The sequence below is a fragment of the Spermophilus citellus genome, assembly GCF_964194105.1.
Source record: "Spermophilus citellus genome assembly, chromosome: 4".
Classification (NCBI taxonomy): Eukaryota; Metazoa; Chordata; class Mammalia; order Rodentia; family Sciuridae; genus Spermophilus; species Spermophilus citellus.
In genome coordinates, this window is record NC_138185.1 from 15,726,787 (window position 1) to 15,743,854 (window position 17,068).

The 17,068-nt window shown below is 50.2% G+C and overlaps 1 protein-coding gene across 2 annotated transcripts in view; it reads right to left on the reverse strand.

The window, feature by feature from the left end:
• Positions 1–2,561: 2,561 nt before the first annotated feature.
• MYBL2 (MYB proto-oncogene like 2) overlaps positions 2,562–17,068 on the reverse strand; it is a 35,152-nt gene continuing 20,645 nt past the window's right edge. For both annotated transcript variants that reach the window (XM_081292972.1, XM_081292971.1), the window contains 8 exons: positions 15,685–15,972; positions 13,967–14,392; positions 11,835–11,974; positions 7,298–7,397; positions 5,905–6,018; positions 4,955–5,059; positions 3,525–3,671; positions 2,562–3,060 (listed from right to left, as the gene is read on the reverse strand). In XM_081292972.1, coding sequence (XP_081149098.1) covers positions 2,932–3,060; positions 3,525–3,671; positions 4,955–5,059; positions 5,905–6,018; positions 7,298–7,397; positions 11,835–11,974; positions 13,967–14,392; positions 15,685–15,972 — 1,449 coding nt within the window. In that variant the 3' untranslated portion in view covers positions 2,562–2,931. The remainder of the gene's footprint in view (positions 3,061–3,524; positions 3,672–4,954; positions 5,060–5,904; positions 6,019–7,297; positions 7,398–11,834; positions 11,975–13,966; positions 14,393–15,684; positions 15,973–17,068) is intronic.

A 17,068-nucleotide genomic window follows, 5' to 3' on the forward strand; every position in this document is an offset into this window, starting at 1 on the left:
CTTTATGTGGTGCTGAGGATTGAACTCAGTGCCTCACCAGTGCTAGGCGAGTGCTCCACCACTGAGCCACAAACCTGGCCCAAGGAAGAAAATTCTGACACATGCTATCACAGGAATGTATCTGGAGGACATTGCTAAGTGAAATAAGCCAGTCACTAAAGGATAAATTCTATGCAATTCCATGTACATGAGGTCCCTATAATAGTCAAACTCAGACCACTGTCATGTATTTTAAAAATAAAGTCAATTAAAAAAATAGTCAAACTCAGAGACAGGAAGTGGAATGGTGGTTACCAGGGGCTGAGGGAAGATGGAGCAGGCATACTTTGTTTAGATGGGTACAGTTTCAATTTTGCAAAATGAAAATGGTCTGGAGATTGGTTGCCCTGAGTTCTGCTGAACTAGACTTACGAAAGAGTAAAATGGAAGCCAGGTATGGTCACACACTCCAGTATGGTCCCACACTCCTACTAAGGAAGCTGAGGCAGGAGTATCAAACGTTCAAGGCCAGTCAGGGCAACTCAGTGAGACCCTGTCTCAGAATAAAGACCTTAAGAAGGGTTAGTAGCTCAGGTGTAGAGCACTTGCCTCACATGTACAAGGCCCTAGGTTCAATCCCCAGTATTAAGAAAAAAAAAATTTTTTTATTGTGTTTTAAAATTTTTTTGATATGTGTTTTCACCACAATTAACAGAACCAGGCACAGTCATGCATGCCTGTAATCCCTCCAGAGGCTGTGGCAAGGAGGATTGCAAATTCAGAGTCAGCCTCAGCCACTTAGCAAGGCCCTAAGCAACTTAGTGAGACCCAGTCTCAAAATAAAAAAAAATAAAAAGGGCTACAGATGTGGTTCGGTGGTTAAGCCCCACTGTTTCAATCCCCAGTAGTAAAAAAAGAGGAAGAAAACAGAACATAAAAACTGAGCCCAGCCTGCAGAAGGGATGGGAGCACATTGGCTCAGTGGTTCACCAAGTGCCATGCCCAGCTTGCACCACCTAAGAGCTTCTCAGAAATGCAGCATCTCAGGCCACCTGAGACCTGAGTCCTGGGGCCTGAGTCGCAGGCTGCTTTCGACCAAGGTCTAAAGTCATCCATCTGCACAATTCAGTATCTCATTAGCCCTTAGTTGTTGTTCCCTCTGAGGAAAAAGGCATGGAGGTTGAGAGGAAGCTTCTCCATTTCGATTTATATATTTATGAATATCATTTAAATTCCATTTAAGTTTTTTTATAATTAAAAAAAGACAAATATAGAGCAGGGTAGGCTGAAACACCAAATGTATGCATGAGGTCTTAGGTTCGATCCCCAGCATGACAAAAAACACTAATAATAGAAAGATATGCAAGGAAATGTGCTCCAATGTCTCAAACATTACCCTAAACCAATACCCTGCACCTTGACATTTATCCCCAACAGCCCCCCAGAATGTCACCTCCCTGCTTCACCAAGCCCGGAGACTTCCTCGGTGAATACCATTCTTCCAGGCAAGCCCCCCCCCTCCCCCAACCCCCTGTTGGCCCAAACCCAGGCTCAAGCCATCAGCTCTGGCCTTCTCCTGACCCAGGAAAGCCAAGACTCTTGACTGATCCTGGGCCCCACAAGTGCCCCACACCCCAGCACCCATGCCAGTGTCTGTTATCAGTTTCTGCTGTGTAACAAGCCACCCACAACACAACTTCACCAGACAGAACCATACAGATGTACCATTTCTCCTAAGTCTGTGATCAGCTGGGCAGTCCCTCTGGCCTGCCACATCAGGTGAGGCTGGTGGTTTGGGATGGCCTTGCTCCCATTCTCAACTGGGACAGTGGGAATTCTTGTCTCCCTCAGCAGATTCTCCAAGTCTCATTGGGCGCAGCAAGTCATATGACTCACCCAAGCATGTAGCTGCAGGAAGCAGTGACTCACTGGGCTACTTATTCATTACTGAATGAACTAGCCCCCAGCTTTTGTGTTGGCCTCTCAGCCTCACCTGGAGAACATGTTAGCCATCAAATGGCAGGCCAGCACCTGGACCCTGTCAGGGCACTCATCATCCACAATCTTAACTAGAAAACACCTGCCCGCTCCCAGGCAGAGCCCAGCACTCCTACCCCTCTACCCCCAGCCGCTGCCCCTCACACTGGTCTAGGAAGACACCAACCCTGGACCAATCCCCATGACCAAGTTCTCATGGCTGCAGAGTCCCACTAGAACTGAGGTGCCCCAGGTCATGCTCAAACAGCACCTGGATCCTTGGCTCAGCTTAAAGCAATGGCTGGTTTGATGCCAGGTGAATTCACGGCCAGTGTCATGCAAGGTTCAAATGTACCACCCCACTGCACTCTCCCACCCTGTCCAATCCCACCCCATTTTGGGCCAAGAGTTCTGAGAGCTCGGCAGAGATGCCCACTGGGAGCAAAGCCAAGAGAACCTGCTTCCTGATCACTGAGACCCTCTGGGGAAAAGGGTCCAGAGCACCCAGGCCCAGGATGTACAGGCAAGACTGCATTCTCAGGACGAGGGCCCAAGAGAAAGAAGAGTCCAGAGCAGCACAAGGAGAAAGGCAATTTTATTTTTGCAAGAAAAAGTACCAACAGAGGTTGAGAAAAAGAGCACCCAGCCCTGTCCCCTGTCCCACGAAGGGGTCTGAGATGAGGCCAGGCCTGACCTAGGCCTGAACTTGGGAGAAGGCAATAAGGCTTGCTCCCTATGGCACTGGGGAGGGGACAGGCAGGCCCAGGAGTGGGACTTTGTTCTGTTAGCACCAGGATTTGGTGACAGGACAGTGTGTGGCCCTCCTGTCACCACCTGAGCAGTCAGTAGAGGAGGGGCTGGTGGCAGAAGGCTCCCTGTAGTTGGTCTCACTTGAATGTGACTCTTGAATCCAGACCTCTCCACCACCTCCAACCCCTGTAAACATGAGAAACAGGTACGTGCCCTCCAGGCCCTTCAGGACAAGATGAGGGTACGCGATGTGTGGCTGGGCTTCAGGCGGCCCAGAAGCTGCCGGGCTTTTTCCTGCATAAAGAGCTGATCCCTGGTCCCCCCGCAGGCCACTGTCTTCCAGGCGCTGGTCATCTGGGAGAAGGCAAGAGGGTTACCATCCAGGACAGCATGCACCCAGCAAACCTTTGGGGCCCTGGTCAGGGGGTCTGGGACATTTCTATGACTCTCCCTCTAGAATCCGAAAGCCACCTTGTCCTGAGACTTTCCTGGGGGGGCCCTGAGTTAGTGGCTCCCCGTCTGTGGGCTTCAATTGTGAAGCAGGAAGTTGGTGAGGATAGAAATGAAGAGTAAGCAAACCAAACAATGACTCAGCTATAAGTGAGACCCAGGACAGAGGGGGGACTGTGGGCAGGAGAGTCTCTCCAGAGTGAGGTCGAAGAAGGCTTCCCCGAGGAAGTGATGCCTGGATTGAGATCACAGAAGTAACGTATCAGACATACAGCAGGGCAGCACTCAGGCAGAGAGAAGAACTGTGGAAAGGCCCTGAGGTGAAGAAGGCAGCAGAACAGACCCAAAGGAGGTGGATTAGCACTCACAGGGGCAGGGGCTGGAAAGTGGCCTCGGGGCTTCTGGGCTACCACCTTCTCAGGCTTGGCCTGTAGGAAGCCCTGGTTGAGCAAGCTGTTGTCTTCTTTGACACCTGGCAAGGAGAGGCTGGAGGAGCTGGATGGGACATTTGTTGGCTGCAATCAAAACCAAGTCAGTCAGCATTTAGCTACAAGTTGTTAGTGAGCCAGGAAGAAAAACCCAGAATCACAGCCTGGCGCCGCCACCTCCTGGCTGCTGAGATTCTGGGAAGGACGTTAACTTCCTCTTTCAGATGTGGTTTAATGAATCCACCCAATCTTTTAAGGGCATTTGCAAAGTGCCCTCTCAGAGCCCTGCACCCAGACAACAGAAATGCTGACCCTTTCTTGTGGAGCTCCAGGGCCAACATGCCATCTAGCTTTCCTGGTACCAAAAATATTTACCAACATCAAGGAGATGCAACAAACCAAGCCCCCCTCCCACCTATCCAGCCTCACTGCTCTGCTTGGCCCTTTGCTCCCAACAGTCCACCTGATCTTGTACAGTGCCCTTTTACAGCGAAGACCCCAGAGAATAAGTGGTGGCATCAGGACTCAAGCCCAGGACCACCCCAGATGCAGGTGCTTTGGGAAATTATTTCACAGGCCTATCTCAGTAGTGTGTGTGCCCAGCGTGCATAAGGCCGTGGGTTTGATTTCCAGCACACACACAAAAAAGACATACGCCAGCCTGGTGGGGTCCCCAGACACAGTGAGACTTTTCTGCCAGGAAAAGGACCACAGGAGCAGCAGTCTAATTTCAAGACACGATCAGTTGATTCTTAACCTCTGGTCATGACCCACTACTATTCTGTCTCCCTACTGGGGATCAGGACAGGCCAGGCTCACCCTATCCTCAGCTACAAAGGGTCACTAGCACAACATGGTTTCTGGGGACCCATATTCTGTGTAAGCATTAACCTAGCTGAGGTCAGCCAGACCTAGCACAGGAAGCCCATTGGCCTGGGAACCAGATGGCACCCACCCCAGGGCTGATGTGTCCCAACCACCTGGCCATGCCTTGAGACACATCATTGACCCTCTGCAGGGTTATATAATGCAAGGGAGGGTGCTGGGGACCCCAGACCCATGGTTTAGAAACCATGGTATTCTAGCAGTGCAACTCCCACCAAATAAAACCTGTGAGAGACAGAGCTGCCAGTGCAGCCAGGGAAGGCAGAGGGGGCAGGGGGTTGGGGAGAAAACAGACTCACCCTTCCCAGCCTGCCCCCTTCCTGCAAGGCCCCGCCCTTCTAAGTCCAGTCCGAGGATCCACAGACCACCGCAACTGACACTGACCAAACAGCTGCAGAGGCAGAAGGCTCCCAGGGAAACTACCCTGCCCAGGGCAGAAGAGCCTCTGTGGCCCTGAGACAGAATGGCCACAGCTGACCCCTTACCAAGGACAGAGCCTTGGGCAGTGTAGACATCATCAGCTTCACATCCTCATCCACAATGTCAAGAGCCAGGGACTTTCGGACTTTCTTGATGGGACTCCTCCGCAGCTATGGTTGGGGAGAAAGGAGGTGGTTAGGGATTCCTACAGTCTGCACCTTGATGGCCCTTGTCAGAGATTGTCATGGAACCAGGCCCTGCCACACTGGAGTCGAGTGAGGTCTAGTTGGTGGGGACTTGTTGTTAAGAACATGGGGGGGGGGGGGGAGACCCTGTCCTGCAGGACACTGCGATAGTGAATAGGACACAACATGAACGTATGCCTACTAAGAAGCCTGCTCTTCAACCCTGAGAGGCCACACACAGCCTCCCCACCCCAGCTTCTATCACACCAAGCATGCCCCTAAACAGGACTGGCAGAGATAGGCGGTGCAACAGGAGGAGGCTGGTTAAGGTTGGCATCTGTGCCAGCCTGAGAACAGTCCTTGCCCCTCACCCAGGTGTGTCTCCCTGCTCTGCCTCCCTGAAACAATGCCCCATCCTGCTCAATGGCCCCTCTCCCTTGCCTGGCTAGCTCTTCCCATCTGAAGAAGGCCCTAGGAATCTGAGTCCCCTTCTACTGCCCTTCATCCCACAGGGACTCAGATGGTCATGGAATATCCACTGAGCATGCGACTCTACCTGCTGAACTCTATGAAGGTGTGACGAGGTCCTGTCACTACTGCAGCCACTACAGCCAGCCCAGGGCCCACGGCAGAAGAGTCCTATCACAACACTGGACAAACAAGTCTACCACTCACAGGGGGAAGGGGAGAGTCCAGGTAAAATTCTAGGGCCTCACTTGTCAATAAGTCACCCCACTTTCACCAAGTGTCCCCAGGGCTAAGTTCCTCCCCATGGCTCTAGCTCCCCATGCCTAGACTGGGAGCAGGGACCGGGTACCCCCACCACTCACTCCGGGCTTCCTCTTCTGTTTCTCGGGCCTCGTGTCATCCTCGATAATGAGCTCAATGCCAGCCTCAGAACGCAACACCTCCTTCAAGTCTTCCTCCAGGTGCGGGGTCTGGGGCTATGGGCAGGGGCAGAGGTGGTCCATGTGAGGTCTTGCACACAGGCTGTCTGGGTATGGGACACAGCCTGCTCACAGGACAGTGGGGTCAGTCACAGCTGGGCCAGACGGGAAGTAAGCCTGTGCCAGGACGCTAATCTCGCACATCATTCTCAACCATTAACTGTCCTGCCTTGGACAAGTGGACAGAGACCTCAGTCCCCAAGGATGCCATGGCTGAGAGCAGCCCCATACTCCACAGAAACTCCCACAGTCCTATGCAATAACTGGTCTCCCCACGGCAGAAATTCAGGTCTGAGGTCAAGCACCTGCCCAAGGCCATCTGCCTCTGCTACACGCTAACAGGGACATGTGGATCCATCCCCCTTGCTCAGGCCTGGGGTTTCAGCAATCTCTCCAGCCTCCTGGAAGTGGAGGGTGTAGGGCGCAGTGATACATGCCTGACCCCAGCAGGAGGATCACAAGTTTGACGTCAGTTTGGGCAACTTAATAAAACTGTCCCAAAATAAAAAGGCCCAGTACATCTCTACTGCAGCAGGAGAAGGCAGTGCTGGCTCGTACATGCCACATGATCCCTAGAAACTCCACCTAATTCAGTGGAGTCCTCCATCGCAGGATGGGGACCCCAGCCCCACAGGTTTCACAGGAGGCTGCACACAGTGAGGCCAGAGGCGCTGCAGACTTTGTTCACAGACGAAGGCTTCTCTGCAGCCACCCCTCTCTACTCCCCCCAGCTCCCGACTACCCTCTAGTTTCAGAATGCCCCTGAAGGATGCCGGCTATTTCTTTTTTCCCAGGGAAAGCCATCGACTTGGAGGAGGATGGGGAAATACCCAGCAGGGGCTTCCTCGCCTGCCATCACAGCCCTGGTGCCTTCCCTGTGTTCTGCAGGCAACAGGCTCCAGGGTGGGGGCAACTTGCCCCTGCTCAGAAGCAGGCACGGGACCTGAAACATCCTTCAGCTCTCCAGTACCCGCCCTTCTCTTCCCAGCCAGCACTGTACACTGAAAGCAATGCAGCCATTCATGTGTCACATGTGTACCACCCTCCTCCACGATCTACACACTGTCACAAATCCCAGCACCTGTCCAACACACTGGAGGTGCTCAGGAAATGTCATCAAGGTGATTAGAGATAGCCCTGCTGTCCTCATCGATAAAAACAGGACATCCACATCTTAGGAGAGAAAAATCCGGAGATCTCAGAGTGGAAGGGCCCTGTGACCCACACGTTGGATGAGCCCACCACTCAAAGACCAGAACAGTGACCACCTACATACCAGGGGCTTCAGTGGTCCATACTTCTCCAGGGCGTTCTTGAACGGGGTTGGTGTGTGGGGAGTGTTGTCCATGGAGTACTTCTGATCTGGGGTTACAAACCTGCCAGGGGAGAGGCAGGCTCAGTGAGGGGGCAGACTTCCACCTTCCCTTGGGCCCAGTGGCTGGAGATCCCGCCCAGCTCCCTGCCCCTTGGGTCCAGGTCAGGGCCCACAGGGAGGGCCATGTTCAGAAACAGGAAGGATAGGAATGAATCTTAAGGGGGCCAGGAGACCCAGACAGTGACAAAGAATGATGCTCAGTCATAGTCCAGACTTGGGACTTTCCAGAAACAAGTCTGTGGCCACGCTTCAGGCATGGTGGTGTGGGGTGGGAAAACCGGAATCTATGAATCCACATCCTTGCGCAGCCTCAGGACAACATTGTAAGGCCAGAGCCTCACCCCAAAATCATCATGGTGGGGACAGAAATATGGAGGGAACACATGAGTAGTGAGAAACCTAGAAACAGCCTGGCCCAGAAGCAGAACCACTGTGACCCTTCCCTCAGACACAGAATTCCAAGAATGCTCTCTGCCTGTGACAGAGAAGCCTTCTGGGGAAGGGGAAGAGGACAGAAGTGGCACTTCACACCCCAGAGTGCCAGGAACAGAGAGAGGCCAGGGTGGGCAACAGGAACTTCAACTCTGGCAGCAGGTACCAGACTCCCAGAACATGACACTCCTATGCAAAGCCCACTTGGCCTGGGTCACCTGGAGATACTGCCCACTGACCATGACAGTAGGAAGAAGATACATTTCATCAGAATTCAGGGGCAGAGGCCAACTCCTGGATGTGGCCACCTGTGCCTCTTTGGCCCCTTCCCTTAGCCTGAACCACTCCATTGGGAGATGACAGACCCAATGCAGGTCACTCTTTCTTCCTTTCTCAGGACTCAAAGCTCAAACAGGGATCCACAATCTCTTCCCTTCCTCTATCCTCCCCCACACTGAGCTCCCCTCTGTAAGAAAGAGTGAAGACAGACATCCATGCCTGGACAAATTTCATACCCCACAGTGCAAACCACACTCCATCTACCTGGGAACTCCAGAGTCTCTTTAACCCACCGCATCAGCAAGACTAAGCGCACGTGCATGTCAGAAGACTCAGGAGGGTGGAAGTGAAGAGGCATGTGGAAGGCAGCCAGGAAGTGGCACACGTAGTGCTGTAAGCCAGGGGGCTCAATGGGTGGGAGACCACAGAAAACCACACCAGCAAATCAGAAGACAATTTATGATGTTCTCACAGAGGTCAACACAGGGGCTTAAAACAATGAACAGGAACATAAAGAAGAAAAGGAAGGTGAAAAGGGGCTGGGGATGTGGCTCAGCAGAAGAGTACTTGCCTCGCATACGGAGCCCAGGATTCCTCCTCTGAAACAGGGCAGTAGAGGCAGAGGTAAAGGTAAATAAACACACACTCATAAAGAGCTTAGCAAATTGAAGAGGTAACTAAAAAATGTTGAGCACGGTGGCACTGCCTGTAATCCCAGCTACTCAGGAGGCTGAGGCAGGAGGATTCAGGTTTGAGGCCAACCTAGGCAACTTAGCAAGACCCTGTCTCAAAATAAAAAAAAAAAAAAAAAGAGGTAACTTAAAAACAAAAATCCTATAAGGAAGGATCCACAGACAAAGACAATAAAGGAAGCAGCTAGCTGGGCCTCAGATGTTTCCACTACCTGAGTACTGCAGGAAAGCCAAGTAGAAGCCACAGCTATTCAGGATTTCCATCTCCGCCTTCCTTGCTGAGAAGCAGGAAGAAGGACCCTGTATACCTGTATGGTTCCACTAATGGACAGACCGAGCCACAAACAGCCAGAGGAATGATAAATTGTGCTCCATTTGTGTACAATATGTCAAAATACACTCTATTGTAAAATAAATCATAAAAAAGAAAAGAAACAGGAAGAAGGCCCAGATTGCAAGAGCACAGTCCTTGCCCAGCCATCTCTGAGAACTCTTAAAAAAAAAAACACCAAAACCCTGAATCAACTAAGGAAATCAAATTTTTACCCAGGGAAGTCCTGCTCTCATTCAGCAGTTAAACCCTAGGGCCATGTCAACAATGTGTGAGGGGCACAGGGCCAGACACCTCATACCTCCTCTTCCACAGTTCCCTCCACCTGGTTCTCCCCAAACCCTTACTATTGCTCCATAAACACAACGGCACGTGTCTACCTCGGAACTGTGATTTTTCTTCAGCAATCTTCACAGCCATCTAAGAGGCCACCTCTGACCTCCACCAGTCAGAAACCCCTCACCATCATCCTCCTCCGCAGGCCTCACCATCTGAAAGACCACATACTGGTTTCTGTTTATAGCAGGTCCTGGATTTAAGACCGTTTGACTTACAATTTTTGGACTTTACCCATTCTACTTTTTAGAAATACTGACTTTTCAAGAACTTTATTGTAGAATAGGCTCAGGTTAGATTTTGCCCAACCATCGGCTCAAGTGCTCTACCACCTTTAAAGCAGGTGGGGCTCAGCTGTGATATTCAGGAGGCCTGGTGTGAAACTCTCACTGGGCTTAAGGGGTCATAACCCCATGGTAAGCAAAGAGAAATCTAAATTTGTTAGTGAACATCTCTTCCAATAAACCACAACCTCTGAGAGGAAAAAAGCCAAACAAAACAAAACAAAACAAAGTAAAGATGGGATATAAAATCAGTGGGCAACAAAATGATACCAATAAAATCTGAACTTTCAGGCTGTATCATTCTTGCCTAGTATGTCTTGGCAAACATCAAAAAGAAGTTTTCAAAGAGAATATTAGCAAACCAAAAAAATATTTAATTTAAAGATGAAACATCATGCTTCCACTTCTGCTCAAAACAAACTGTCAGGAATCAGATGTACCCTCCCACCTGGAAGAGCAAAGAAACAGATGAACAGGCAAGGTTTAAGACCCCAACACCAGGCAACAGAGGACAGTGACCCCTGAGGAATGGGGATGGAGGGCAAAAGAGTGAACCAGCAACTGCTGGCCACAGCACTGGCAGATGACACCCAGGTGAAGCCTGGCAAACCCTGGAGTTGCAGAGAATTACTGAGTCCAAGGAGTCCCCAGCAGCTAGAGGTCACAAGGCATAGTACCAAAGAGGAGACAGCTACAAAGGAGAGAGCCCAGAGACATGCAGAGGAGCCAGGGGTGTACTCAGAAGAGTGCTAACCTGCACATGTCAGGAAACTACCAGAGACAGCGGGAATAACCTGCTTAAAAAAACGTGCCTGGCATGTAAACAAATATTCCTGGGCTTGAGAAGGGAAAAGAAGGGAGGTATCAATGACTTCTGCAGTTTGGCATCTCTGTTTAAGGGCTTAGATATAAAATCTAGAATTCTGGTTTGAATGGAGAATCATTTCTCACAAAACCTATCTTTTTACTAAGAGAGGGAGGGGGAGGGGAGGGGGAGGGGGAGGGGGAGGGGAGGGGGAGGGGGGGAGAGAGAGAGAGAGAGAGAGAGAGTTTACTTACTCATTTACTAGGGTACGGGGATCAAACTCGGGCCTGGAACATACTAGGCAAGCACTCTACCACTGAGCTATATCCCAGCTCTAAAACATATTTTTTAAAATCCACTGTTGAGACTGATTTCTAACCAAGTGATGCATGAGTTCTTTCTAAATTCACCTGTCATTATAAGGGCTAAGTTCATGAACTGATTCCTGAATCACAACTTCCTTCTGGGACACTAGCAAGCTTCTCCTACAGCAAAAGCAACAGGCAGAGCAGCAAGGAAACAACTGCATGTGGAATTTAGCTACCTGAGCCATGGAGTGAAGAATAGAAAGCTCTTCCAAAAGGCAGGTGCTGGGCAGCCCTTGCAGGCTGCTGGAGCCAGGGTTGCACAGAGCCCCAAAGATGAGGGGCCAGGGCCACTTCCAGCCCACACGCAACGCTGTCAAACACTCCAGGTTTGCACTTAAAGTTTGTAAAGGGGGAAAGAGATCACCGTTTTTGTGTCAACTTGGGCTACGCTCCTGATATTATAAAACTATCAAGTTAAAAAAAATTAAAATGATAGGGCTGGGGTTGTGGCCCAGTGGTAGAGCACTTGCCTAGCATGCATTAGGCACTGGGTTTGATGCCCAGCACCACCTGAACAAATTAAATAAACAAAATAAAGGGATTGTGTCCATCTACAACTAAAAAATATTTTTTAAAAAAATGAGGGCTGGGATTGTAGCTCAGCAATAGAGTGCTTGCCTAGGGCGTGTGAGGCCCTGGGTTCGATCCTCAACACCACATAAAAATAAAGATATTGTGTCCAACTACAACTAAAAATAAATATTTTTTAAATATTTATTAAAATTTTTTTTTTTTTTAATGAGGAAGGGAAAAGATAAAATAGCAGGCTAGAATGACAAGCATGGAGAGGTGTGGAGTCAGAGGGAGAACACTTTCTGAAACTGATGTGCTTTTCCAGGAGTCCTCCCCACTGCCTCAGGCACACACACCGTCCACTGCTACGGGAGGGGCAGGTGGACAACAGCACTCACGCAGCATGCTTCTGGTGCAGGGGTGTCTTGTCCCGGTGCAGGGGCGTGGTGACTACCACCTTTTGGCTGCATACTGGAGTGGACGTCAGTGAGGGGCTCTCCAGCTCTAGAGTATCCTGTTTGTTCCAGAAGTTCAGGAACTGCCAGGAAAAAGAGAACATAGGACAGGATGACCTGTGGGCCCTGGGGCCCTGGGACTAGAGGAGCAACCTTCAGAAGCCCCTCCCCATAATACAGCTGCCCTAAGGCCAATACAGCTGAACAGCAAAGACCAGCACAGGTGGACAAGAACCCATCAAGTAGCTGTATAGGCCCAGGCTCACAATCACCCAAATTATAGCTGGGACACAGTGCAGTAAAGACAAAGAAAGCTGACTATGCTTTCTTTCCAGAAGTAAAACACAGCTTTGAAATGGCCTGTGGAGGCACAGACTAAGACTCGATACAATTATTAGTCCCTGTGAATCCTGAGACACAAGCACCCTTTGAAAATCAAATGCTTGTACATGTCAGACTCAAATCTAGCTAGAACTGGCATCTGTGATCTGAAGCACATCTACACCTAAGCCCTCCCTGCCTGAGAGGTTGTCACCAGCTGAGCTACCTCTAGGTAGCCTTAAGCCCACCAGCCCAGGCAGGATCTCCAGAGGACAGCGGCCACACTCCCATCCCTCAGGGCTACTTAGGCAGCCCAAAGCTCTTCTGTCTTCCTTCTCCACCCAGGCCCCCACCACTCAAGAATGTGTCATGGACTGAACCATGTCCCTCTCAGGCTCACATATTGACATCCAAACCCCAGCACTTCAGAATGGGACTATACTTGGAGATGGGGACTTAAGTTTTGTTTTTCAGTACTGAAGATCAAATCTGGGCCTCATATATGCTACCGCTGACTTCTGGACCCCAGCCTGAAATGCAAATTTTAAGAAGGTAATTAATTTTTTAAAAAGACATTAGGGTGGGCCTTCACCCATTCTAACCCAATACAATTGGTGTTCTTATAAGAAAATTATAAAATAAGGGATTTTAAGAAAAAAGACAAAAGATTAGACAGTGTCACACAGTGGAGTAACGGTTAAGACAGAAAGAGACCTTAGAACCAAGGCTGCTCACACCTTGATCCTGGGCTTCTACTGAAGGAAAACACATTTCTGCCATCTAAGCCACCCAGACTATAGTACTTTAATATGACACACCTGGCAAACTGAAACAGGACTTCCCCAGGAAACACCATCAGCCATTTCGAACCATAATCTGAGCCTCAATCCCTCCAGGACAGAAGCCCATCTGCTTTATGCCACTGTTGGGCCTGAACGCCCCCACAGCCTCACAGAGGGCCAGACCCCATGTCTCAGCTCAACCAGTCAGGTTTAGGGAGTTCTGAACATGGAGCACGGGGCCAGGCACACAGGACCTACCTGTCCTCCCACTGCCCTAGGGCAGCATGTAACCTAGGATACATCCAGTCTCTAAGGCCCATCCTGCCCCCACCTCTTCCAGCAATTTCACTCTTGGTCAAGGTGATGGAGGAAAGGAGTCCCAGCTCTAACACGGCTTTCCAGGAAGCTTGGGTGCTTCCCCATACCCTTAGAAAAGACCTGGCGTCCTTCCTGGCTCCCCCAACACTCAACATATACTACAAAGCCCCTGGAGACAGACCCAGGACCTGGCTAGCTCTTTGCAGGCTCTTGATGACTCAGCATTCCCCATTTTCTACACTGTAGTTTGGTTAATTCACCTTGAGCTTGTCCCCAGTACTGACTACCTCTCCAAGGGGGCTGTCATTTGCAACTCAGCTTCCTGGGGTACTGGAAAAGCTGCTGTGGAACAGGTGGTCAAAGAGCAGGATCTTCTCCCAGCAGTCATCTGCTGGTTGCTCCACCTCCTGAAAGCCCTCCTGGCCCCCCAGCTTAGATGCATGCACAGCACCTCAAGCTACCTCCTTCATACCTCTTATCACAGTTGAGTCTTCCTGCCACAGTGTAAACTCCCCAAGGGCAGGGCCAAATCTGTTTCTGCACATCCCTGAGTTCTGAACATGGAGCACGGGGCCAGGCACATAGCAGCTACTCAGTGAATACTGGCTGAACAGTGCATGCTTATGTGTCAGACCCTAAGCCAGGGATACATACCTGAGAGGGTGAGAAGGGGAGAGTCTTTACAGGTGTGCTCTTAGGGGTGAGGCTGTTGCAGGAGTCCAAAAATGACATACTGGCACTGTTCTCTGTGACAGGGGACAAAGCCACTCGCCGCTTCTTCTGCCGCTTGAGCATGGAGGGTGGTGTGCCAATACCCAAGCCTCCCACTTCAGTGCTGGGGGAGATAGGGATCAGTTCACCCCGGCTGCTCCGGCTCAGGTCCGAGATGGTGTGGCCATCCAGGCGGTACTCTGTGACGTTCGGTGCCGAGGTAGTGGGCTGGCGGACTGGCAGTGCCTGTTGCTGCTGCTGCTGCTGTAATAATGCTTGGGGCTGCCCCGAGCTGCTGTCAACGCTGCCCTCTACAGAGGGCTCCTCGGGGAGGTCGAACTTACTCAGGTCACACCAAGCATCGGGGTCCTGGCCAGAGAGGAAGGCTAGGAATTACACTACTTTTAATACAGTACGACCATTCAGAAAGGAAGATACTTAGGAGTAAACATGGCCCCTCAGCCCCAAACCAATTATTAACATTTCCATGCATTTCCTCAAAGAGTCTTTGGTGGCACTAGGGATTGAACCCAGGGCCTCGTTTGTGCATGTCAGGTGAGTGCCCTATCACTGAGCTATATCCCCAGCACTGTATTTTCATAGTTACTTTTAGAAATCAATATAGAAGGGCAATCACAATCAATGGAAGGGCAATCACAGTGGCCTCCTTGGGGCACTTCTAAAGTAGTTTCAATCCCAACATCCTGCTGGGGAAACAAGACTTTTCCTATTTTCAGACCAAGAAACTGGCACTGGGCTTCTGAGAACAGACCCGAGTCACCTCAAGTCTTTCTACCTTTACCCAGGAAATGACAGTGCAAGCCCAAAGGCTTCTAGAGAGGGGGCTCTGCTCTGGTCTTGGAGGTGTGACCCTCAGTAGATTCAGCCTAGCAACATTTCTGGTCCTTGGGACTTGCTGGAGGCAGAGGAGGTTCATTCTTAAAGGTGGAAGCCAGCTCAGGGCAAGGTGACCTCAGGCCCACACCCCAATCTCAAGGAGATCCTGGAACTGACAGCATCTGGTAGACCAGAAGCACATCCCACAGGATTGGCCTGGAGCAGGGGGACGGCAGGTTTCTCACTGGTTGCAATTCCTCTTCAGCAGCAGAGAGTAACTATGGAAAGAACCTGAGTTCTGGGCCACACAGCTCAGCCAGATTCCTGGATGATGCAAGAGGTGCAGCCCCCACTGAGGGGCTCTCCACAAAGGAGCCCAAGCCCCAGCTCATGCGGCAACCTTACACAGAGACCGGCTGCTTACCCTGAGCAACAACAGACCACCTATCACTCCAGAAGCAGCCCTAAAGCTGGCACCTCCTGGGCCTCTCGAGGGAAACCTAACCATGTGTGCCCTGTGCTGTTAACTGCCACTCGTCTTTGTGGACTCATGTAGTGCTCTCCTCTGGGAAGGCCTTCCCATCCCACCCGGTGATGTCCACAGGGGTCAGGTGCACCCTGCACACCCTGATGCTCATAACAGAGGGCGAAAATTTCATGGTGACCAAGTCAGTGTCTTCAGGCCCTGCTCAGGGTGGTTACTCACATCTGGTCAGTAAATGGTAGTAGGATGACAGAGTGAAGGAAAAGATACAGGTCTGTGAGGAAAATGCTCCCTGCTGGGGATGCTCTATGCCCACAGTGAGCTGCTCTGGCCAACATACCGACTCGATCAAGTCCAGGGCTTCAGAGAAGCTGGACCCCACAGCAGGGATAAGGAGGTTTGCAGCCTCCACCACCCACTTGTAGGGTAGGCTGGTTTCTGGTGGGGAGCCCTCCTGGTCTTCATGCTTGGGGAACTCCTCCAGCAGCTCTGGGGTGTGCACTCCATCCAGCTCTGCAGGGACAGGCTCCTGCTCCTTAGACATGGCAGTTGCCACAGCTTCCCCCTCACTACCCTCCTCTTCCTTTATGGTAATGGATGCTGAGGGCCAGCTGGTCATGAGATTTTCCTGGTAGACACAAGGGTATATTTTTGTTATGAGATATAGACTATGTAGCAGTTTCCAGCTAAAAATACACAACTTCAATCTAGTAACAAGCAAACTCACATGAACCCCCAAAGAGACATTCTATAAAATAACTAGCCACACTGCACACTTCAAAAAGTATCAATGTTGTGAGACAAGAAGGCTAATGAAAGCAACAGAACAGCTAAATACACAGTCCCAGAATGAATATGGGAAAGGGTGGGACATGGACTGTGCATGAGGTAAAAGTCCAGAATCAATGTCAAAGTCCCTGAACTGGCTGAAGCTATACTATGGCTTCATACTATTATAAGTGAATGTTTTTATTTATTTTGTGGGGGTGGGGTATGCAGACGGACCAGAGATTGAACTCAGGGACACTTGACCACTGAGCCACATCCTCTATTTTGTATTTTATTTAGAAACAGAGTCTCACTGTGTTGCTTAGGTCCTCGCTAAGTTGCCGAGGCTGGCTTTCAATTCATGACCCTCCTGCCTCAGCCTCCTGAGCTGCTGGGATTACAAGCATATGCTATTTATGTGCCCAGCTTCTATTTCATCTTTTGTTGGCAAGTTTGTGACACAGTTGTTGTCATACTGTATGCTCTTTCACATGAATTTATATTAATTTCCTACCTAATTATAAGCTTATTATTGATAGTTTTTCATAACTGGTTAAGTCTATCATGATGTTAAGAAAATAATTGTGCAAGGATTTGTGATTATGCTTTTAAGGAAAAAAAAAACCTATCTAATAACAATACATCCTTAAGTATGTGAAATCTAGGGGTTACAATAATTCAATCCAGGAGAATGAGCAGAAGTACAGACAAAAGGGTAGCCAAGCGTTAGCAACTACCAAAGATGAAGTTGAATGCTGGGTGCATGGTGGTTCACAGTACTCTTCTTCATTCTACAATAAAAATTCTGGAAAAAGAAAAAAAAAATGGCATATGGGATTAACCAAGGCCATGTGGAGAACAAGGAGCAGGATCCCACATTAATAGGGAACCAATGAGACTAGGCAGAGAGCACAGGCCCTGGATTCAGACACAGCTTTGCCCCTGAATAGCTGACT